We start from the raw sequence: 23687 nt of genomic DNA on the forward strand, positions 1-23687 counted from the left end.
GTGATATTGTACTTCATGTTTGCTGAATGCCACCGTGGGGAGGAAAGGGGTAAAAGGTGCCCATGATCTCCTTCTGTATTATTTCGTACAACTGTACGTGAATCTACGCTGATCTCAAAATAGAAAGTTCAATTAAAAAACAAAACAAAACAAAACAAAGATTTCCCACCACAAAGAAAGTAGGCTGCACACATTTTTCCAAATGCATTCTTTTTATTTGAGAAGGACGATCTCAAGGCAGTGGCCTTTGGGAAAGGCATCTCTCATCATCGTGTACATCGAGATCAACCGTTACTCTCAGCAAAGTACAAAAATACACACATCAGTGACTTCCGTACAATAAATACATAATCATGCATCCCACAATAAAAGGCACGGAAAACTGGTCACTTAGTAGTCATAAAAATTACTAGCTACATTAACAAAGCCACCCAAATTATCTGTATAAGTAACTGTAACAATATATTCCAAAGGTGAAAACACATAAAACATCTTTAAAATAGTATGCAATAAATATCTCAATCGTATATATTTAAAAAATTATGCCATTGTAAACAGCATGTAAACAAACAAAACACATTTTCTTACCATTATTAAAAGGTTCGAACTAGAGCCAAAGTTATAACCTCTGCTCTGTCGGGTGTATTTCACTGGCAAGTGTGCTAAGCAGTTAAAAGTTCCACTCTTTTCTGCAGCAAACAGAGCCCATTGTGTAATAAATAGACATGATCTGCATCTTTCAGATACAAGTAAAAATTTCAAAACAGACTACCAAAATGTAGTAAATCCTCAATTATAAATAATATGGCAAAGGCTAGATTAAAACTATCTTTTGCAATGTAAGGGACGACAGGGACTATGTTGTTAGGTTTTCAACACGATGGTAAACAGGAGACAAATAATTACTGATTATCTTCACTGAAAGGTAAAATAATAAGGGCCGAGTCTTCTGAGCCTCCTTCTTTTGTGGCCCTTTTACGGAACAGAGAGTGAAGTTGCATCAAACTAAGAATTTCCTTCTGCTAGAGAACAAAGAAATGGTTGATGACTTTATACTGCTGGGAAAGAATGACTCCGAAATATGCCTACCAAAATGTAAATATACATACAAGTAAGGTTTTTTCCATACTTACTTACAGTAAAGACTTTTTTCCCTTCCTATAAAGGAACCCTATTGCCTAACCATCAATAAATATTCAGAGAATTTAATTGTTTATAACTCAAATGTTTTGTTTTCTTTCCTCTACACCAGTGCATTGTGGCATACAAATACTAGCAGTATATTTGTTATATGCTCAGATATAATGCTACCTGTTAAATATTATTACTCCCTACTCCCCATTAAAAATAACTGAGGTGGAAATATTGACCTATTACTTCAAATGGAGTCTTTGAAGTATACCAGAAAGCACGACTTCATAATTTTTCCCCTCTGCTGTGGGTTTATAACGCATACCTCATATATTTTGGTGTATGTGCCATGAATAGGGATATACGCCTTCCTCAAAAGGACTTGAAATTTAACCCTTGTTTGACAAATCTATTAGACTCTTGGATCACATGGCATCTACAGTTGTAGAACTGGGGCTCTATAGGACTGATGGAAAACGTATTTGACAAGTGATGGCCAAACGTTATTTGTGGCTGTACAAAAACTGGACATAAAAATGGGATTAATTCTTTATGACATAGAATTTGGTTATTTTTGGGGGGGGGGGTGGAACAAGACTACTCTGAAATCGCCTGAGAAATATTCAGTGAAAAACCTGTCCTCCCATATTCTTAGGCTGGAGAAAATAATTGTGAAGACAAACTATTTTATTGTATTCCCAGCGTCTAATCGAGGGCCAAGTATACAGCAGGTACAAAAAATGTCTCTCGAGTGAGTAAAGGAAGAAAGCATTTAATTGAAAGACATGCATTTTTAATTTTTAATTACTATTTAATTTTAGAAATTGTTAACTATAAGGAACTTTTTGTGTTGACCTTTATCATGATTTGGGAACATGGTAGAAAGGTTTTATAGGATCATAAAAGAAAAACAAGCCATTAGGTAACAGATGTTAGTCTCTGTGTTCTAGAAGGGGTGATAATAGCAACAGACAGCTATAAATGACCTGAAATCACACAAATTCAGCCTATATCTCTGGCAGACTAATCCTTTTGAGAAAATTTCCCCTTCACTATTGGTTTTGATTCTTTCTTAAATCTTATAATTTTGCATAGATGAGCAATATATGTGTTCATATAGATTGTACACTGACTGTGTCTGCAAAGGAGAAAGGTCATCTTTAGGGCATATTTAGGAATTACAAGCAAGAAATTGACAGTTATGGGAAAATTCTGTAAGCCTCGTTTTTAGAAACAAGAATTCAGATTTGGTAAATCTTTCTGATTTAAAGCTAACAAATGATTACCCTTTTTCAAAATAATCCCTCTCCCTTCATGTTTATCTTCTGTTGGCTTGCCCAGCATGCATGTGTGCTCACCTGCTCATGAGTACTGGCACCCCTCACGTGACTCAGGGAAGTCTAAGCTTTCATTTGTCAAAGTATAAGAATAGAGAGAAGTTTGGGTTCTATATAACCTTCGCTCCTTCAAAAACAATTATTCAACCCCTAATTTGTGCTAGCTCCACACAGACTACAAAGACAGAGAAATTCCAGGGGTGGGGAGGGGGAGCTATAATGAAATGTGATGTTATTTTAACAGAGAAAGTTTAAAGATGCTTTGGAGCATGGATGAAATACTTAACTCTGGCTGGGAAAGCCAGGTAGAGCTTCACAGAAAGTTAAAATCTGAACTGAGTCTTGAAAAGCATTGATCTCTAGCAAGTGGTTATGCCAAGGCAGTGAACTGCAAGTAGCTCCAAATTCCTGAATTACAAAAGGTCTCTAGAGGGAACAGCCAGCTGAGGATGCTACAAAGGGTAGGCCGAGGCAAAGCCACAGAGCCCTTTATCTGTCACACCAAGAAGTTAGGTTGCTCTACAAAAAGGAGAACCTACGTAAGAACTTTTCGCAAAGGAATGACAAAGCAAATGTGCATTTTAGAAAGATCACTCCGTTGACCATATACAAGGTGGTCATATAGAGGTAAGAGAGAATGGATGTAGGAAAACTGGTTGCTGGAAAACAATGGTAAGAGCACAGGAGAGAAGAATCACGAAGGTTTGTACTGATAGAAGGCTGACTAATGCGATGGAACTATTGCTTTACTGCAACCAGAAATAGAACAGAAAATGCCAATTCAACTTTTGAGGTGGACAAAAACTGAAATACGCCACCGAAAACACTGAGAAAGCTTTGATGTTTGAAAGGCTTTTGCTTATACAATCCAAAACCAAGGTTGGGGTGAAGCAATGGTTTTGTTCCATATTTTAGTTTGTGAGTTTCTTGGCAGAAACACAAAATCACGTCATGTTGCTATGAAAACGGTGTCATCTCTCAAAAGCTTTTCAAGTAAAAGGAGGAGAGGAAACAAAAGAACTGCTCCAGTTTGCAACTCTTCCATCCTCATCATTACATATATTAAAAAGCTGCTGCACAACGGAGATGTGCAAACAGGGTAGGTTCTAAAAAGATTTATAATTACCGTTAATTATCCTAGGGTCATCTGTATACCAGGTATCGTGAGAGGCAAATACCCAGAAAAATAATTCCTTCCTGTCACTGTACCAAATCATTCTGGAATCACCATCTAAAGACCCGTCTTCTTGACAACTAGGTTGTATCACTACACAGATTAAAATCCCACGCAGAATTCTGATTCTACCTTTTCCCTCTCTCCTGTAGCTTTCACCCTCTTATAATTTCAACATTTTTAGGAGGAGGGGAAATAACAGGAGCTTCAAGTTATCATATTATGCTACAATAAATACCAGATTTAGGAACAAAATTTTAAGTATCAGTTAGTAACTGAATTCAAATGTCTGGTGAAGATAGAAGTCGATATTAATTTACCCTCACTTTCATTTAATGATTTTAACAACAACTGAACTCAGATTTCCATTATGGTAACAATGGTAACAATCTCTAGTTTCGTTTCTTTACCGGAAGTTTCTAAGGTACTTCGCATGACGGAGCACCATCCCACAGCCAGAGAATGTAGCTAGTGCTCCAGCTTCCAAGTAAGTGGCATCACAGGATAAAACAAGATAGGAAAAGTCCCCAACAAAAATTTTATTTTTCTAACCACTGATTTAAAGAGACAGTTTCCTCTTTGGGGAGTTAATCCTTTTTTTAGATTTTATTTATTTATTTGAGAGAGAAAGAGAGAGCACACACAGAGAGAGAAGCTGATTCCCCATGTAATAGAGAGCTTGATGCACATGATACTCGATCCCAGGACCCTAAGATCCTGACCTGAGCCAAAGGCAGACACTTAACTGACTGAACCACCCAGGTGTCTCTGGGGAGTTAATTTAAGAAAAGACATGAAGATATTAATTTTTTTTAAAGTATCTATCTATATACTACTAGGACGTGACTGTTTAGGGGGAGTGTAGAAAAAAATAAAATTATTAAATTTCTAAAGATTCTGAAGTGAGAGTAAATGAAAATATGGACCTGTAATACACAGGTGAAAATAACCATAACCTACTCTGGTACAGATAGTAGTCCTGCAGCTTCACTCTCATGTCAAACTGAACATCAGGGCTATTGATTTGGACTTTTAATTTTCATGCTATAGTTCTGGAAGTCTTTCTCTGTATATCAAATGGCAATGGGAAAGAATTGGTCAATCTCAGTATGATTCACACTTACATAATTTCTGCTGTAAAAGAAAAATTACCAAGTACTTATAATTGGTAATACTGGGTGCCACTTCCAAATGGGAAAACAGAAACACCAAAACATCCACAGTCTGTAGAAAAGCCACAGTGAGCCAGTGCCAGAGTCAGTTATAGAACCAAATAAATCTGAACCACATTTCCAACTCCAGAATCATGTAATTCAGCTATTTACAATATTGTAAATTTTGACAATCTTTCACTGTTGCAAATGAAAGGAAAATCTATCACTGCTAACAAATCTCAAAGCTTAGCAAGTTCATGAAAATCTCTTTAGTCGGCATGGTACAGGCTGATCCACCTTTACAAGGATTTTTTTTTTAATGTGTTATTTATTCATGAGAGACACACAGAGAGAGGCAGAGACAGAGGCAGAGGAAGGAGCAGGCTCCCGGCGGGGAACTCAATGCAGAACTTGACTCCAGGACCCTGGGATCATGACCTGAGCCAAAGGCAGACGCTCAACCACTGAGCCACGCAGGTGACCCTATGAGGATTCTTCTGTAGGAACTGGCTAAGTCCTCGTGTCTCATTCTCCCTCAGTCAATCACTAAGTTGACAAAACACAGACATCTGCTCATGTAAAAAACACAAATGAGGTCATCCCAACTACCTGCTTACCTGACTTCGAAATTGCAACAGTAGAATGAGCTCCCTGAATTCACTGGCTGTACTGATACCAAACAGATCCAGTCTCAGACATCACCAGTGTGACTTTTTTGTTTTTTTGTGGTATTGAACATCTCACACATGTTTTGTGTTTCTATAAGGTGAAAGTTAACTATGTTCTAACTATTCATCTCCAAATCTTCGCCTAATTACCAGCTCAAGCTCCTTTTTCTTTCTACTGTTTCCATATATTTCAATATATTTCTCATATATTTTTCTTGCCTTCCATAATCGCTTGTGCAACAGTGAAATTAATACAAAACTCTCTTTAAAATTTTAGTAAATTAATTCTCACTCTCCTACTATACTTCTTAAACAGTTCACAATTCACCTACAGCTCACACTGCAAAACAATAAAATGGTTGAATGTTGGACTTGTTAAATCGGTTTCTTCGGCATATAACATTGGCTCACATTAAGTCAGAACATTTTTTTTTCTTCCTCAAAAACACCTAATTTTGTTCTCTAGGTTATGCCATTATGTTTTAAATTTCTAGTTTTTTAAAGAGTTGAACAAAGAATACTTTTTTAAACAAAGGTAACTCAAAACTCAATTAAAATCCCACTGACTTAATTGACAGAAACAAATAGAGCACTATCCATCAAGGTTACTATTTGTAAAGCAGGCCAGTCAAATGCAAACTTGTATTAAAAATACACACCCTTGAATCTAAAGCTGGCCCCCCAGAAGTATGTGACATTTTTTGGGTTCAAGAATGTCAATGTTCAGCTGAGTGTTATACGGACATACAATCGCTGAGATCTCTTTTATAAGAAAAGCAGAAAGTTTATCACAGAAAAGAAGTCCTAACTTGAAGATAAAATACATATTGAGAAAAGACAGCACAGTGAATCCCTTGGTTACATTAAATTCTTAATATTTATGATTTAATTTTGGCTTTATGCCTTTTTCCATATTTATTTTAAATAGGCAAGTTATTTTTTAACAAATTTCTATTACTGTTTACCAATAATGGTAAAAAAAAATACCATTTTTTAACGAGAAAAAAAAACGGGCATCTGTTTGACAGAAATGAGTACTTCAAGTACATAAGTAAATCATTAACAGACCTATTACGCTCTAAGCAACAGCAGTAACAAAGCTAGAATATGCGTTTTGTATAAAGATTAAATTTCACAACATAATAAATAAATGCACTGATTTATACAACTTGAGAAAACCTTCTACTGATGATCACAAATAATACTGTCTTATCATTGACTTTGTTGATATCAGCACTGCCTCACATAGAGATTCAAAGGTAAAATTCTTGCCCCCAAAGCCACAAAATATACAAAGCTGGTTTGTTATTAAATATTTTGTCTGCCAAAATTCCTGCAAACTAAAATACATCTTGGCAGTTTGAATTACCAGCATGATAATTATTTTGGTATCAAAAGATAAGAAAAATTTTAATATGAAAATTAATAAAACCAGTAAAAGGAGAAACTTGTTGTATAAATAGACATTTTAACATAAAAGTGAGACTTTTATCTCACTTGAGAGGAAGAAACAAATTCCATACAACTTACTTGAAGATTTGAAAATAATTATCATATTTTCCCAGCTCTAGATAAATATATTACTCCAATTTATTAGTCATCTTCAATATACAATATATAACTCACAAAACTGGGAAGGTTACAATACCAAAATCTTTCACAGCACTAATTACCAGTTACCAGAACTGTAAGAAATCATTAGCTACATATCAGCTAAATACTTAGAATATACAAATAGATATGGCTAAGCTGTGGTAAACAATAGTGCAAACAGTAAGGACCACAAAATATATTCTTTTTTCTCTTTAGCTTGTTTATCTAATTGCATTATCCTACTTCAATAGCATCATCAACTGAATATGGAACTTATCTTAATGCATTTAAGAAGTATCCCTATGTTCTTTTAGATACAGTTAATTTACTCTTGAAATGCAGCTCCTATGAAATACCCAGACTATTTATAAATTCCTATGCAATGAATAACTTGTAGCTAAAACGAAATATTTTATGTGGAGCTTTTATAGCTTTTAAGTAGTGGCTTGGTTTCTGTTTTTCCAACTTAAACTTGGATGTGCATCAAAAATGAAGAGAGAAGATATATAAATATATGTAAATAGACTATCTTAGTTACATGAGGGGATCGATCTGTTCGTCTACAGTAGTAATATGGGTTTTTATCTTCAACACTGAGTTTAGTGCAGTTTCAGTTACCATTAAACTTATATTCCCGAAAGTAACGGAAAAAGTATACAAATAGGTACAGTCCAGCTGTCTTTTATCTCTCTGTTCTCTGTAAGGATAAACTTTTATAGTTTTTTCTGCTAACAGAAATGTCTCTAAACGAAATTTGGAGACAATAATAAAAAGAAGCAATAATAAAGGTAAAGAATGCTTTGGGTATTATAAAAACCAATAATCATTGCCTTTTTAAAATTTTGGTTGTTTCTTTAGGAAGGCCTGCTACTGCAAAGGCATCGTCTTACCATCTGACACACAGATTGCTATACAAAAGTCACCGGAAAGATGCCATAGCAGAGATAAACAAATCCCAGGCACCCACGGCACTCTGTGAGGGGAGGCCAAAGAGGAAGAGGCAAGGCTGCCAAGCACCATGGGAACTGCCTGGGGAGGTTATTCCATTGACAAATAGATAGTATTTGAAGAACCTTCACTGTTCACTCTTTCCAACTGATTTTTAAAACCCGGATGTTTTAAAACTGCCACTTGTATTATTATCAAACTCTGAACCCAGTGTTCTACCCAACTTGCATCTGAAAAATGCAGGATGAGTTCATTCTGAGGGGAGAGGGCAGGAGAGATCTTAAACATCAAAGCTGAGAGATGTATCATTTATGCAGCTTAGTGAAAAACTATACCCTCGAAGAATTTGCATCTATATGACACGAAAGTCCATTGTGTTGTCATCCTAGTCTGAGAGAATAGATAATTTACTTTAAAAATGATGTTTATAGAGGTTTCCACTGTAATTTTCTAAGCCATAGCTCTGCATGAATATTTTCTTTCTCGAATCCTGTTAAAAGTAACTTCTATTAGGACTAAAGCAGTGCCCTCTTTATTTCTTAAAATTAGCTAAAGAATCTCTAGGCAGTAATGTTTCAGTTAATGATAGTAATATGTAAAAATTATTAAGTGAAGGATTATTGGCAATAAATCATTGGGAAAGATCTTAATATAGAATTAAATAATTTGTATTTTAAGGATCAAAAATATGATATATCTCAGGAACTACTTTAAGAAATTATTAATTATCTGAAAAATCAAGATAAGTTAGCATAACAAGAAAAACAAAGTCCAGCAAAACATGCCTTCTTTGAGGGCTTTAACGACACATTCGGTTTACTTGGAGTCATTTTGGGTTTTTTTTTTCCATGCCTAGTGATTCATTTCATGTGCTTGCACTGTTTGTATCCTCAAGCATGAACTATGTCAACAAGATAATCTAGTGATAAGAGAATGTGAAAAGTACAAGTTGTAGGAGACTGGCCCAGCCTTTACTTATCTCAGTACATATTCTTCTGAAATGTTCCCTGTGACTTAAGTTGTGAACAAATAAGAATGCCACATGAGCAAGAAACTCAGCAAAGGTGGATTGTTAAGTGACTTGGACATGACGTGGGAGCTGGGAGAGGCCAGCTGCATTCGTCAGCCAATCTTGCTTTATCTTCGCTACCAAAATATAACCCCTGGGTAGGCAGGGCATATCCAGAACTAGAATTAGGGATAAGCATTGAGAAGAAATTGTGAGAGTGATGGATGGGGTTAAAGCTCATTTCTGGTTCAAGGAAGTAGTGGATTGGGTAAGCTACTCTGAGGGTTTTTTTTTTTTTTGAGAACTCAGATCCTCAATGTCTGGGAGGGATAAAAATATGGCTAGGCCAGTGTTAACCACTGACAAATCTTGTTTAAGAGGAAGATTGAGATTTGGTAGGTCTGGAGGGGACCTGAGAGTCTGCATTTCTATAAACTCTCAGGTGGCATGGATGCTGTTGGTCCATGGACCACATTTGATTCATGATGATCTAGACCAATGCTGTCCGGTAGAATTTTTGCCATGATGGAAATGTTCAACATCTGTAGTTTCTACTATATTTACTGAACACTTGAAATGTGGCTAGTGCACTTGGGAAACTAACTTTATAATTAATTCAATGGAAATCTAAACAGCCACATGTGGCTAGTGCCTACAACATTGGACAGCACAGGTCTAGATGTTCACAGGTCATCTCTTCTTAGCCAGATAGATCCATATCATGGTCTCCAAATCATCGAACTCATCAATTCATTTAGATGAGCAAGTTTCCTCTTATAAAACACAAACTGTAAAATTAGTTTCTTTAAATTGTTTTCCTCCTGACACTTTGCTTAGATGACCCACAATGGACACTTAAGTGGGGAGAGGTGAAAGGAGTCATTCTGTAGTGGGAGAGTTGATGTAGAGAGGGTACATGGCAGTGAGGAATTGAGCAATGGTGACAGTAATGGGCATGTGGGAGATAGGAAGCCGGGAGGTGGGAAGGGAACTCAGAGAGGTGGAATTAACACGAAGGGGAAAATGGAGTACTTTAAAATTTTACTTAGGTCTGTCGCCTCCCTTCTTGAAAAGCAAGTTCTGGGGGGCCTGGCTGGCTCAGTCAGTAGAGCATGGGACTCTTGGTCTTGGGGTTGTTAGTTCAAGCCCCACTCTGGGTATGGAGATTGCTTAAAAATAAAAAAAAAAAAGTACATATAAAAGCAAGTTCTTCAGGAAAATGAAACTGGCAGGGAACGGGTGCTGGCTGGGCTGTGATTTCCCTTCACCCCTCCCATATTATCCAGGCATGGGAGGGCCTGGCAGGGAGGATAGGTGGCGATTACAGCTGGCAATTGGGAGCAGGTTTAAGCTTCTCACCTCAGCTGATAAATGGACCAAGGTACAGAGGCCCCACCTGCATTCCCCTGAGCTGTGACCAGATTCCAGAAAGCAGTTCTTCCTACTTTTTATTTGTAGCCCCATCTACTGTAAGAAGCTGGCTCCTCTGTGATGCTGTAAGGGGCTCTGAGGACACCATCTTGGCAAACGGATGTGAGTAAAAAGTCATCTGGGTCCTGTGCCATGCACAGATAAAGCATATACAAAAAAGATACCAAAAGTGTCATTTTAAGGGATTTCCCTCATCCAAAAGCCATCTGCAAGAAAATCCTAGTTAACTAAGGAGCCCATAATTGAGGTTTTACAGCATAGATAAGAGTTATCACCTAAGAGTAAGAAGATCACCATCAAACAAAAAAATTTAATCACTTATATCTTACTCTAGAATTTGAACACGTAATATAGCTTAAATCTTTTCTATTGGCAAACAGGTATTTTGGGTGAGAGAAAATCAATAAAGATGTTTATATCAATTCATTCTTCTCTAGGGTTCCTTGCCTCTTTGCCTCTACCTTTCTTTTTTTGGTGGAACTGGACAGGGATCTGTGATCTCACAGCTGAGTTCAGAGACTCTGGCATCTCTATTTTAATTTCACAGGGAAATGCCTGGAAAAGCAGGACACCTTGCAAGGGATGGGGAGATGAGCACTATAAAGGAACTGGAAGAGAAGCCCTTGGATTTCATAAGAGTGGGTAACATGACAATATTGAGCAGCTTTTGATTCTTTCACACTACTTGATATAATTCCCTTTGGAAAATTAATATTTACTCACAACTTAGGTAAAATATATAGTCAGACACATTTGGTCAGGAGCCCATCAGGCTCATTTATTTTTAAGATATCCAAATTTTGTGATTTCACTAGTAGTTAAATACCCGATTTATAAATAAGAATAAAGTGTCACATATTTAAAATTCTTGGCTATCATTAAATTATATGTCTGACAGTGTTCATTTTAAATACTTTCCCATTAATTTCTCTCATTAGGCATTTGGCAAATAATTGTCTAGAAAATATCAATGAGAGTATATTTCAAGATTATGCATATGTAAGTTGAATTTACATATAAATGTATATGTGTATAGAAACATATGTGTAGATGTATATATGTGTGTATGTATATTTATTGAGCACCTACTTAGAAGGCTACTTCATGAAAATTGTCACCACTGGGTCAATACCCTGTTTACTTCTCTTATATAGAAGATTTTTAAATATTATAATTAATTTTTGGTATATAACGTCTAAAGAAAGATAGTTTAAGGATATTTTTGTGACTTTTTGACACTTACGCTTTTGGCTTTCAAAGATTTGATAATTTGCAATGTTGACTCCTAATAAGCTACACTGAAGTCTAGTGGGTTAGAAAAAGGAAAATAATATCTACCTGATATAAGAATTAAGTGAGATAATAATAATTAATAATATAAAGCCCTTAAGAAAAAATTTAAAAATTTAAATCTCTTGTTAAGAAGTTGTGTCAGTAGTCACTCTAGTCAGTGGGTAAGTCTGCGTGACGGATCAGTATACAAATCCCACTTGAGACCTTGGGGAAACTCCTGGATGTCAACAGCCTACTACATTTATAAAGGCAAAGAGTATTAAATAAATACTAAATTAAAACAAAAAATAACAAAATGTGGGAATTTTGGTTTGGGAAGCTATAATAAGTTTTGTTCAGCAACAGAACATGTAATTTTATGAAAATATCCAGAGATTTTCTTAATGTGCATATCTACTGTTGATAATAGAGTGACATCAAATTGGCTTGCATAAAATGTATATCATTTGTTGATTATGGCACAGACACATGTTCACAAAATCTTAGATACAGAATATTTATCCAAAATCCCACATCAAAGAACAGAAAAGTGCCTTGAACCAACAAAAGGTTCTTCGGTAGTAATAAATTAAATTACATTAAAACTGACATTAAAGCTAAGTTTTACGATATTACATGTGACATGCAAGAAAAAGAAAAACAATTCAGGCAGGAATGTCGTGCATTAAGATTTGCATTCATTCATAACATTTGAAGGGTTTCAACCATATTCTACCACCACTGAATGCTAGGAATCTGAGGTCATACCCAATCTAACATTCAAAACACAACATAATTTATATCCTTAGTCTCCTAACCAATGATTTTAAGGAAGAAGCCAATGCCTCCAATAACGAAACCTAAGAAGTTTTAGCCACATATTGTTATGCAGTCACATAGTAAGAACATTCCATCTGACCAGGTTTGAGGAAAGTAAACATTTCCACCTTTTAGACAATGCAATTGTCTCAAATTCTTCCAACCTTCTTACTAATATGAGCATATTTGAACATGTCAAGTTTGCACAATAAGAAAATGGCTTTGTGGAATGTATTTTTTGGCACAAAAATATTTTCTAATACCTCAAATCAAAATTTTTACCCACAGCAACATATCAAGCCATAGAGGTGCTTCCATGGTGCTTGCTTTTCTAGGCAGAAAAGTAGAAACAGACAATTGCTTCTAAGAGCTTTGTATTACGTAGCAATTACTTCCCTTCCAAGGAATAGCACCAATATGATTACACCTCAGACTGGGGAGTGCTCCTTCCAAACTCTTTAATTCCCTGGAGAATTCGCTTCATATGACCCACTTTCGTTATCCCCAGGTCCTAAAAATAAATAAATAAATAAATAAATAAATAAATAAATAAATGAAAAAAAGAGAAGGAAAACAAGTTTATTGACAAGAGAAAACTGGGGATTAAATATTTTACTAGCGTATAGTATAATTAGCATTTAATTCATTTACTTTAGTTTATACTCAATGATTTAGGAAGTAAAAGCTATGAAATCAGTTTATGAAGTTTATAAAGCAAAACGAACCTGATATTGAAAAATTACCAACCAGTAGAAAAAAGAAATCACATCCTACACAAACTCTCAAATGTAACGTTCTCAGAAATTATACACAATGGCAGTAATTCAAGAGTCAAAATTAGTTTCTCCTTTTTCTTCCTCTTTTTTAAAACACAGGTCCTTTTGGTATTTCTGATTAAAGTGACATGTGACATCTGGGCAGCCACAAGCAGTCTTAGCAGCCATACACTTCCTTCCTAGAACAGGGGACTGGAAAGTAAAGCCTAATCCTAAAGAAAGATATCAGGGGCCACCAGCCTAAATTTGGAATGTAAATGTATTTACAGTCACCTTTAGAGCCTTTGATTTGAATGGATTGTTTAAATATTCTACTTTGTAATGTGGAAGTATAAAAAATTGCTTAAACTTAGCTATCTGTGGGTTGATGCTTCTCCTCACAACACTTGTGGCTCCCTTCCCTCAGAACTTTCCTTGTTTCTTACAGAACTGTCTTCCTTTAAAGAGCCAAGAATTCAATATTTAGCTTTCGGAAATGGAGGATGATTCCAGAGTGTGCAGTGCACAGCAGGCACTTGACAAATAAATACTTGTTGCACGAATGAAGGAGATGCATACAAGACAGCCGTGATATTCACTACCTGAAAAGCTAAAAAAAAAAAAAGAAAAAAAAAAAAAAGAAAAAAGAGTGATGGCCTCCAAACCTTCTGGTTTCTCTAAGTATACTGGGCACAATCAATGTGAAGTCAAGCCCATTCTGTATAAAAAGCAGAAGACTTAGAAATATTTGAAAATTAGCAAAAAGGTGGCTTCCAAAGCAGCCTAGAAAACAGGATTATGAGGGACCACAAAATTTTGTGTCTGAGATGATAAAGATTCCAAATATCCATTCTATTTTGTAGGCTAAGAGCACTATTTTTAAGCTTTAAACGAAATAGATCAGACTACTATAAACACGCACACACACGTGCTCTCTCTTCCATTTACTTTCTGGGCTCTTTGAATTGCATAGTAGCAATGCTACTGACAATTTTTTATCTATGGATAATTTTGAATCTTTCTGGAAAATACTCTTTTTACAGCAAGTGCTCATTTCAAGCTTGAGATAATTTCTGGGTCACATTTTTACAGTATGTAACCAACCCTGAAAAAGACTTTCTCATAAGACGCCAGGTCATTCACAACCAGTCTTAAGAAACTATATGTTTTCTGAGTGTGTGCTAAAATAGCAAACTTAAAAGCAAGGCCAAATCCTAAAGGTAGATGGTTAGTGCCTGCTACCTAACTGAAATATAAATGCATTTACAGTTGTGTTGAGATTCTTTGGGTGGGATATTTAAATACTCTTTCTGCTTTGTGATAACATAATTATCTGATTAAGAAATACATTTAATATTAAATATTTTGGGACACCTGGGTGGCTCAGTGGTTGAGTGTCTGCCTTTGGCTCAGGGCGTGATCCTCAGTCCGGGGATCGAGTCCCACATCGGGCTCCCTGCAAGGATCCTGCTTCTCCCTCTGCCTGTGTCTCTGCCTCTCTGTTTCTCATGAATAAATAAATAAAATCTTTAAAAAATAATAATATTAAATATTTTATCTCAGGCCATATGCACATTGTATTCTCCAGAATAAAAACTTCTTTGAGAGAGGCAGGCTCTGCTCAGAATTACCATTTGGGTGTAATGAGATGAATGTTTCCCACAGAGTTACACTAACTTATAGCTAAATTTTCTTTGAGCTCAATACTTTCATGTCTTCTAGGAGTTAGGCTATGATAAAGTTGTGCCATGACATCTGTTATATCTTTCTTAATTTATTTTATAATATTCTTTATTATGGGCCTTTTCTTTCTCTGGATGAATAGGCCTAATTTTGCAGAAATATGCTTTGTATATATTCAGTGATCTCTCTAGTGATCTCTCCAGCCACACGTATGCAAACTTTCCAAATGGAAAAAAATAAAAAACCAACCATACAAATAAAACCATTGAGTCTTTACCATGGTCTTTAGTGCCCCTCACTTTTGTCTACTGTCTTCCTGGAGGGAGAATAATGGATCAGTTTATTTATCTGCTAAAGCACCTCAGAAATATTTTTCTTTTTCCATCTTTACAATGACACATTGCTATCTCTTGTTGTCTTGCTGATAAGAAAGTAACACCTGAGCCAAGATCTAAGTGGGAGTTAGCCATGTGACGGGTAGCAGGAGAAGCATACCGTAGCAGGGTGCACCCCGAAAGGTGAGAAAGAGTTTAGTATTTTTAAGTGAATGGAATATGGCCAGGCTGGATGGGGCATAGATCAGCAAGGCCAGTGATTTGCCAGCAGGTTAAATAAATGGGCATGAGTAAGGGGGAAACGATAAAGAGGAAGGTGCTGAGAATGGCGCTGGGTTTCTCCTGCTTGAGCACCTGGAGGGAGAGAGGGGTGATTCACTAAGATGTAGAGTCATAGAGCAGCACAGCAGAGTAGATGTTTAGTTTTTGACATGTTAAGACTGAGCCCCCTGTGTGATAGGCAAGTATCAAGTCGAGTCGGCAATATAATCCTAAAGCTCATAAATGACGTCAGGGCTGGAGCTACAAACCCATGAACCACTCACATACTCATGGACCATATCTGAAGCAATGGGAGTGGATAAGTGGGTAATCCATTACCGACATTCAACAGCTTTACTCTGAAGAGTCTGCTCCCTCTTACAGCTACAACCAGAGAGCATGGGGAGCTCAATTTCTACCATCATGGCTTTGTACTATAGTAGGCTCTTTCCAAAAAATTATTTTCCTTTTTTTATTCCCCCCTACCCTGTTTTAGAACCAAAAGAGGTAAAAAGGACTATAACAAAAAAAAAAAACAAAAAAAAAATAACAAAAAAAAAAAAAAAAAAAAGGACTATAACAATACAAATTTCTGAAAGAAGTGTTCTGCGGGAAAGAATGTAATTTGCATTAAAAATAAAAACACAACAGAACAAAAAGTCCCATGAAAAGCTAAAGAGAGTTCATAAAAATAATTCTTAATCATTTCCTTTTTACTCATATTCCTTCTTCCAGCCAGGTCCTATCATTCTAAATTTGACTTTGTATGTGTATGAGTTCTGTTTTTCCATTCTGCAAATATCTGCTTTACTCACTGTGTGTGTATAGATGTATTTGTATGTTATGGTCACATGCACATATATATAACATATACATATATAATTATATATACACAGTCTTTTCCTTAAATATATGCTTATTCATGGCAAATGAAATGTAAGCTCCTGGAAAGGCTGGCATAATATATCAATCAGTAGCTATTCGATAAATATTGCTGCCTGCCAAGAATATAAGAAGCTACATAAATACGTTGGATATAATGATCCCCTATGTTTATTTTTTTTGCACTTATTCCACGTTTTGCAGTCAACCTTTACTCTATGGACTCTAGCTTCATATATTTTGCTATTTTCCATATTTGGGACTCTCGACTGTGGTAATTAATCTATTATTTTATTATTATTATTGTTAAAAATGTTTAAGTATATGTGGCATTCACTTTTAATGCATTAAAGCTGCTTTATAAAATCCTATATGCTACCCATTAATCGTTCAAAGGTCTCTGCTAACATGTTTGCAGATAAAGGCACGACAGTTTATGAATTTGTTAGGAATTCCCTGTATCATAATTCTATGCAATTCAGAACTTGTTCTACAGGAAAGGGATCACTGAAACATATGTTAAAAGCTTTATCACTTGTTTATAATTCAATCTTGGAATTTTAAAATGGTGGTGTTTGGTAAGAAAATCTAACCTGACAAAATTCTCCTCCTAACCTTAAGATACAACAGTCTACTTTGGCCACTTTGAGTCTCCACCCAAAAAAATAAAAGGGAATTGCTGGAGACCATGAAGTAATGATTTTCTTTTCTCTGAAATAAATGACAAACAGACTTTAAGCTGCATTCTTGGAAAAGTGAAGCATAATTTTTACTTCATTTACTAAAGAAGATAATAAATTTATTTTTGAGAATAATACAATCATAACAGTAAGTCACAGTAAGGATATTTGAATTTATTGGTCTATGTTCATGTGTGCACTGAAAGGGCGGTCAGAAACACAACAAAATCATAGGACTCTAAGTAGCCACTGCTATAAGTCTCTTACCTAGTTCCAGATATTAGGAAGACTTTGTTTTTGGTATTTTGAATCATTTTTTAGTTGTTGACCTTTTATTAAGAGTTTTAAGGGTTATTTTCAGCAATAATTACCACCTTGGACACTGATCCAATAAAATGAACTGATGGAAACATGAGCTATTTGGAAATATTAGCACAGGAACAGCCATATGAATGGATGCAGAGAAAAAAATCATTAACTTCATGCTAAGCTTTAGCTACAATAACCAGAGAATGACACCTGATAGGACAATATTGCTGACATTCTTGTTTAAAAAGCATACAAGGAACTCCAACCACAGGACAATGCATATTAGATTACTGCACATTTGCATGACATAAGCCAAGCTAGAAGCACAGAACGAAAGAGGTGCAGGAGAAAGGATTCTGTTTTGCAGGGGAAATATTCAAAAGCAGAAAAGAAGCACAAAGGAAATACCTTCAGATCTCGCCTTTCCAGATGCAAAAGTTCAGCCCCTCTGATGTCATGACGGATGAAGATTTCTTTGTACTCTCCCAAATTGAGCAGATCCAGCCAAGCAGCAACTTCCTCTGTGCCCCATTTTTGAACTACCAAAGTTAAGAGCAAAACCCCCTTAATTTCTACATGCTTAATGCAGTACAAAGCAAAGGTTGGCCAAAGAAGATGCAAGACAGAGTACAGCGGCAGTGCTAGCAAAGGGAAAGGGCAAAGGTGTCGTGTTTCGACAAAACTCCCATTTTGTTTCTCCCCCATGCAGGTTACAGACTGTCAACGAATGCAAAGATCTGACTATGCAAAGACATTCATGGCTGTGCACCGATGCCTTTAGCTTTAGCTCAATTTCCTCTCAAAGTCGCCCAAATTACACATTCTAAATAAAAGCTGTTTTTCTCATGATTAGGATCAATAGTACAAGATCCAAATAAACTCTGATGACTCTCCTTAAGGCCATATATGAAACTAGTCAGAATTTAATTAGCTATAGGCAATTTTAATTTTCAATTAAAATTGAAAATCTGACATGGGGTTCTGATTTTCACAACAGACTTCTGCTCCACGTCTTGCTGAATTCAAGTATTGCCTTTAGTAATTCTCTTACTATTCATAATTCTAATTATTGACAATGATAGCACTAAATGTGTTGTTAGATCGCTTGACGTCCTCTGAAAACTGTCAATACTGCTAAGATTAGTTGTATTGTTATTTTTCAACACGTATTACCATTATTTTGTGCATGTTATTCGACAGCGATTAGCTTAATTCAAGTATATTTATTTGCCATATTTGGTTTTAAAATGCTCTTCAATAGCTGCTCTCTAATTGTCAAAAAATAAGGCCATATATCATTTTTTAAAAGGAGATAGCTCATTTGGAAGAATTATTAAATGATTTGACTGTGAAAGGCACCTACTGCCATATACACAGAACTTGAAGGTGCTTCAGCACTAATGCAGCATTAAAATTAATTTCTAGGGGAAGATGAAAAGGGAACCAGACAGACAACATCAAAGACAGTTTAATCTTCACTTGAGAACGTGAGTGTCACGGTAGACTGTCATCACCGAGGGATCGAAATGGTGTAGTAAGTTTTTGAAACAGGAGAAAAAGAATACATAACTTTAGATGGAAAATAGATTTAGCAAGTTAAAGGAGTGAATGGAAGTTTCTTACATTCCATTAATCAAAATATCTAAATTTTGAACTTTGAAGAAGAAAAACAAATCATACACCGATGCCTTGAATTGTTGTCATGCAAGACAAAGGGCCATCTAAACGGATGCACTGACATCCACTGAACAGAGCATATCAGCGACCACCTCGTTTTCTCGTGTGCTTCATAGCTACAGACTCCTACTGTTTTGGGAACTTACTTTAGGTGTGATATGATTTACTGTATTGCGGTAAAAGGAACATAAAATAAAATTCACCATTTTTACCATACTAATGGTGTACAATTTGGTGGCATTTAGTACATTCATAATGCGCAATGGTCACCACAAATAGTTCCAGAACATCTTTATCACCTGGATGGCATTGCTGTAATAAGCTATCTTTTCCATAATGTTATACTTTCCCTTCCGGTGCGGATCACCTACCAGGCTGTGAACTTGTCTTCTGCTTCTGAACTTTCTCCTTTTTAAATTTTGGCACGATACGAAATACCGTGCTTCTGCTGTTTCTCTTGGTGCAATCCATGGGGGGCTCCTGTTCGAATGGAGCAAGAAGAGAATTTTCTCAGGACATTAAGAGGAGAAGAACTCACTCCAGTATCAAAGACAACACAGGAATAGATTATAAACACAAAACACTGTTGAAGTGATGGCTTCTTAAAAGTGTGTGATGTTACGTACTCCTGAAAATGTACCGATTCCTTTTCTTCACATAGAAGCCTTTTCTTGCTCATTTAAGAGCAGCACGTGTGAAAGTAGTATTCAAAATTTGTTATCCCTTGACCATCTCTTTTTCAAAAGACGACTCCAAACTATTGTCATAAAGTCTACCTTGATAAAGAAACAGGCCAAATTTTACATACCTCATCTTCATTTGGGTGTAGGATATAATAAAGCCAAGGAATCTCAGTTAATTTCTGCAGCTCCACCTCCACAGAATGTAAGGCGTTAGATACCCGCTCTTCATGTGGGGATTCTAACTGCTATTTACCAGCAGATTAAAAGAACAAAATAAAACAAGTCTCAATGACCCATCTCAAACAGAATAAATTCATTTTATTTTGACAACGAACATCCTCATCTCTTATTAGGGTAGGCGCAGTTATTGTTGTTGGTAATAAAAAGGAATATAGGAAAAAAGGAGCCAATTATTCTATATTGAGCTCATTTTTTAAAAATCTGGATAGAAATATCTGTACTTCCCAAAGATAATATAAATCGTTAGTGTGATTTTAATAATGTCACGGGAAAAAATTATCGCTTTTGGTGGTTTTCTTTTTCTTTTTTTTCTGAAAATTCTTTCCTCTCTCCCTCCCTCCCAATCCATGCATTCATCCACCCACTCCACTAGCTCGCTTGCTAATAAGTAATCTCACTGCTCTACTTATTTGTGGCAAAAATCCTTCTGATTTCCAGCAAAAATCCTTCTGATTTCCAGTAAGCAAATAATACTATTCTTAAAAATTGGTCAAAAACATATCACATAATAAGAACTGCTTGGCACAGAAATCTCCTGGAGAATTAAAATAGTAAGTTTAAGGGAAAAAAAAAAAACCTCCACGAATCTCAGAAAAATTTGTGATGAAAAGCTGTTGCAAAAATCAGGGAAAAGCAAAATGCTAAAATGGTTTGCAATCTGGAAGAGGGTTTGGAAACTTTAAAGAGAATTTAACTGGTCACTTATCCACCTATTTGAAGCAACTATTAAAAATCACTTAGAAATTCAATAGTAAAGGTGAAATAAACACTGTTATGTGTAGAACAGGAAGGGAGGTGACTGCCTTCTGGTCCTGGCTTTGTTACTAACTATGCAACCAAGGGGAGGCTGACTGATGGTAAGAGTCTTAGTTTCTTCCTTAATAAATAGTAGAAAATGACTCAATTATTTCTAAGGTCTACTCCCGCTAACCAATCCTTTCATAAATTACTTTAAAACTGTAGAGGATACACATATAGCTTCCCAGAATTTTAAACTGAAAGTTCAGCGAAATTGTTCCTGTTATTTATTACAGTCATTCTTTTTTCCCCTCGGTTATTTAAGGCATCTACCCTTTCTAGTAGTTCGTAAAAATATGGAGATTCTCCACCTTGCCATGTAAGATGTACCACTTTCGAAGAATGAATGCCTTATAAAATTGATAAAATGGTATTGCATATTCATTCCAGAAGCAAAATAAAGTGTAAACCTTAGCTGAACTCAAATATGATTGATTCTGTATTTTGACATCAATATTGCCGAAAGTTTTAAAAAAATTCACTGGTATATGTTTTAAACCAAACACCCATATTTGACAACGACAGAGATAGATCGAAATGATTAAAAGTCTGTGGGGTTAGTGCTTCCATATTAACATAATATAATTGATAAATATTAACCAACTAACACTCAGTGGGTGCTTGCAGTAGAGAGAGCTAAAACATAGAATAAGTTCTGCTTCTAGAGGTTGTCAGTCAAGAGTTTTCTTTTCTATTTCAAATAAGACAGAAAAATACATGTCCTTCACCTAAAAGTTGGGACCAAAGTCACAGCTCCCTGGATTTCACTGGGATCATTTTAGAAGAGGAGCAAGACGCCTCTGGTTAATAACAGAAGTGCCAAGAATTGGCAAAATGTTCCATTGGTTTTATCAAAAAAGATAACCAATGTGTCTTCCTAAAAGTCTTTCTTCATGGCCACTGCATAGGGAGCCATGTCTGGCCCCAAGGAAGGTGTATGTATCCCTTCCTCTAGAGGTGGGGAAGAGCAGCGGATGTCATTCATCCTTGAAGCTTCTCTTCTCCCAGTAAAAGACGCTCCAAGGACGGTACTCTTCTGGACCCCAATCAAACGGAAATCCTAACCACAGTCACATAGTTAGCTAGACTGACACACATTCCATTTTCCCACTATGCCAGATACTATGACTTTTACTACCACTTTCCTTTAGGTATACATTTTCCAGAGCAAGAGGTAGAACTACTATCAAGAGAAATGTTTTAAGATCATCACAGAACAGTTCATCAGAATTGTTCCAAGGAAGAAAAAATGAGCCAATGCATTAGGCTTTCTACAGTTACAACAGCATGTGTGAATAACCCACAGTCAAACACTAGGGGGCGAGAAGACCCAATATTCTAGAACATTTGAAAATGGTGAGAGAGTAAATAAAAGGCTGACAAGGTCGACTCTGGGGAAATCCAACAGGACATCTGTGGGCTTTCAGCACTTATGCTTGAGGTCCAGGGACCGTGGGCAGATTCAGACCTGCCCTAACCTTGGTTTCCAGCACCAATCTAAGCGAATCTAGAGACAGGGCTAGTTCCTGAAATTAGTTCTCGAAGAATCGAGTCTATAAAGTGTTACCCTTTCAGCAAATCTAAAAACCAAACCAATCATATAGCAGACATTAATTTCGGGAACAAAACCAATGGTTTCCTCTATTTTACTGCAATAATGAATTCATGAGTACCAAGAAATGCCTGCTACGTTTCATAAGGGCTCAAGTCTCTTCAAAACTGACTGGGGAGAGTAGTGCTGTATAAAAACATGTTGGCATATGTGAATGGAAACTTCTACTCCTGTTAGCCTGAATCATAACCCCCCGAGGTAGCCATATATTTCCTTGAAGGCAAGAGCCAGGTAAAAGGGAAGCTCTAAGGATGGAGGCCAGAGGCAGGTTCGGCATTAGAATTTGATGAATGCATGTTCCCTAATAAAGGTGAGGCCCACACATTGATCATCATTCTTGTGTTACCAGTCATCTCTTCCTTACCAAAGGAACCCTGCCAACTAGCAAAGATTCTGTTTCATTATATAGTGCCTTCACATTGATGGCTATTTCAGTGGCAGTGTCTCTCGTAAGACTCTAGAAGAAAAAACAACACATCAAACACAAGTAGTTCTATATGAAGGTGGGATTCAATCATCAGCAAATACTTTAAATTTTATTCTTCCCATAAATTCACATCATGAATATTTGGAAAAACCTACCCAAATTCTATTACAATTGAACAATTTCACCCTCGTATTTGTTCGTATGATTACTTCTTCTAATCCTTACCTCGCAGAACCAAATGAATGCACTGACTATGGTTACACTTAGGACCACATCTCCTGCGTACAAACATGGGTCTGCTCGCAACATATACATCTTCCCACAAAAAAAGTTAAGTCAAAGAAAACGATGCCTTAAAGAGGTCATTATCAGATCATAATCAGTTTTATCCCCTGACTTTCACTCTCAGAAGTATGAATCAGGTTGCTTTTTAGGCTTTTACCTTGAGGACTAGCATTTATCTGTACATCAACTTAGGTAACTTCCACGGAATAATTAAAAGAATATGATAATGCTATAAGTTTTCTCTACGCTACAACTTGTACCATGTATGGCATTTCAAGAGCACAGTATTCTTTTCCTTCTCTGACTAACTTCTATGTTAAAAAAATGATAGAAGTTACAAATTAAAAAAAAAAAAGTTACAGATTCAAAAAAAAGAAAAGTTACAGATTCCAGAATCTACATGAAAAAGTTTACCAACTTTACCAGTTTAATGGAACAACATGAGGTGAGGACAACTTCTGCACAGAACTTCGACAATGAATGAACATCTTTAATAAAAATGCGTGGTATGTAGGTTTGTCCTA

At 36.1% G+C, this 23687-nt stretch overlaps 1 protein-coding gene and 1 long non-coding RNA gene across 13 annotated transcripts in view; one reads left to right on the forward strand and one right to left on the reverse strand.

Moving 5' to 3' along the window:
* Window positions 1-193: 193 nt before the first annotated feature.
* Window positions 194-23687, reverse strand: part of DGKH (diacylglycerol kinase eta) — a 178966-nt gene continuing 155472 nt past the window's right edge. For 4 of the 10 annotated variants that reach the window (XM_049099330.1, XM_025478171.3, XM_049099329.1 and 1 more), the window contains 5 exons: window positions 22816-22908; window positions 19927-20046; window positions 19490-19598; window positions 17850-17980; window positions 194-13047 (listed from right to left, as the gene is read on the reverse strand). In XM_049099330.1, the coding sequence (XP_048955287.1) occupies window positions 12958-13047; window positions 17850-17980; window positions 19490-19598; window positions 19927-20046; window positions 22816-22908 (543 nt within the window). In that variant the 3' untranslated portion in view covers window positions 194-12957. The remainder of the gene's footprint in view (window positions 13048-17849; window positions 17981-19489; window positions 19599-19926; window positions 20047-22815; window positions 22909-23687) is intronic. The other 6 variants (XM_049099332.1, XM_049099331.1, XM_025478176.3 and 3 more) reach the window with 3 other exon arrangements.
* On the forward strand, window positions 9168-18296 carry LOC118351894 (uncharacterized). Of its 3 annotated transcripts, none has more exons than XR_007404904.1 (4): window positions 9168-9282; window positions 10473-10547; window positions 10993-11083; window positions 18151-18296. It is a non-coding gene; the product is annotated as an uncharacterized LOC118351894 (long non-coding RNA). The 3 variants fall into 3 exon arrangements; XR_007404903.1 differs by lacking the exon at window positions 18151-18296 and adding an exon at window positions 13740-16096; XR_004808089.2 differs by lacking the exon at window positions 18151-18296 and adding an exon at window positions 13412-13731.

Source organism: Canis lupus, chromosome 22 (genome assembly GCF_003254725.2).
Source record: "Canis lupus dingo isolate Sandy chromosome 22, ASM325472v2, whole genome shotgun sequence".
Classification (NCBI taxonomy): Eukaryota; Metazoa; Chordata; class Mammalia; order Carnivora; family Canidae; genus Canis; species Canis lupus.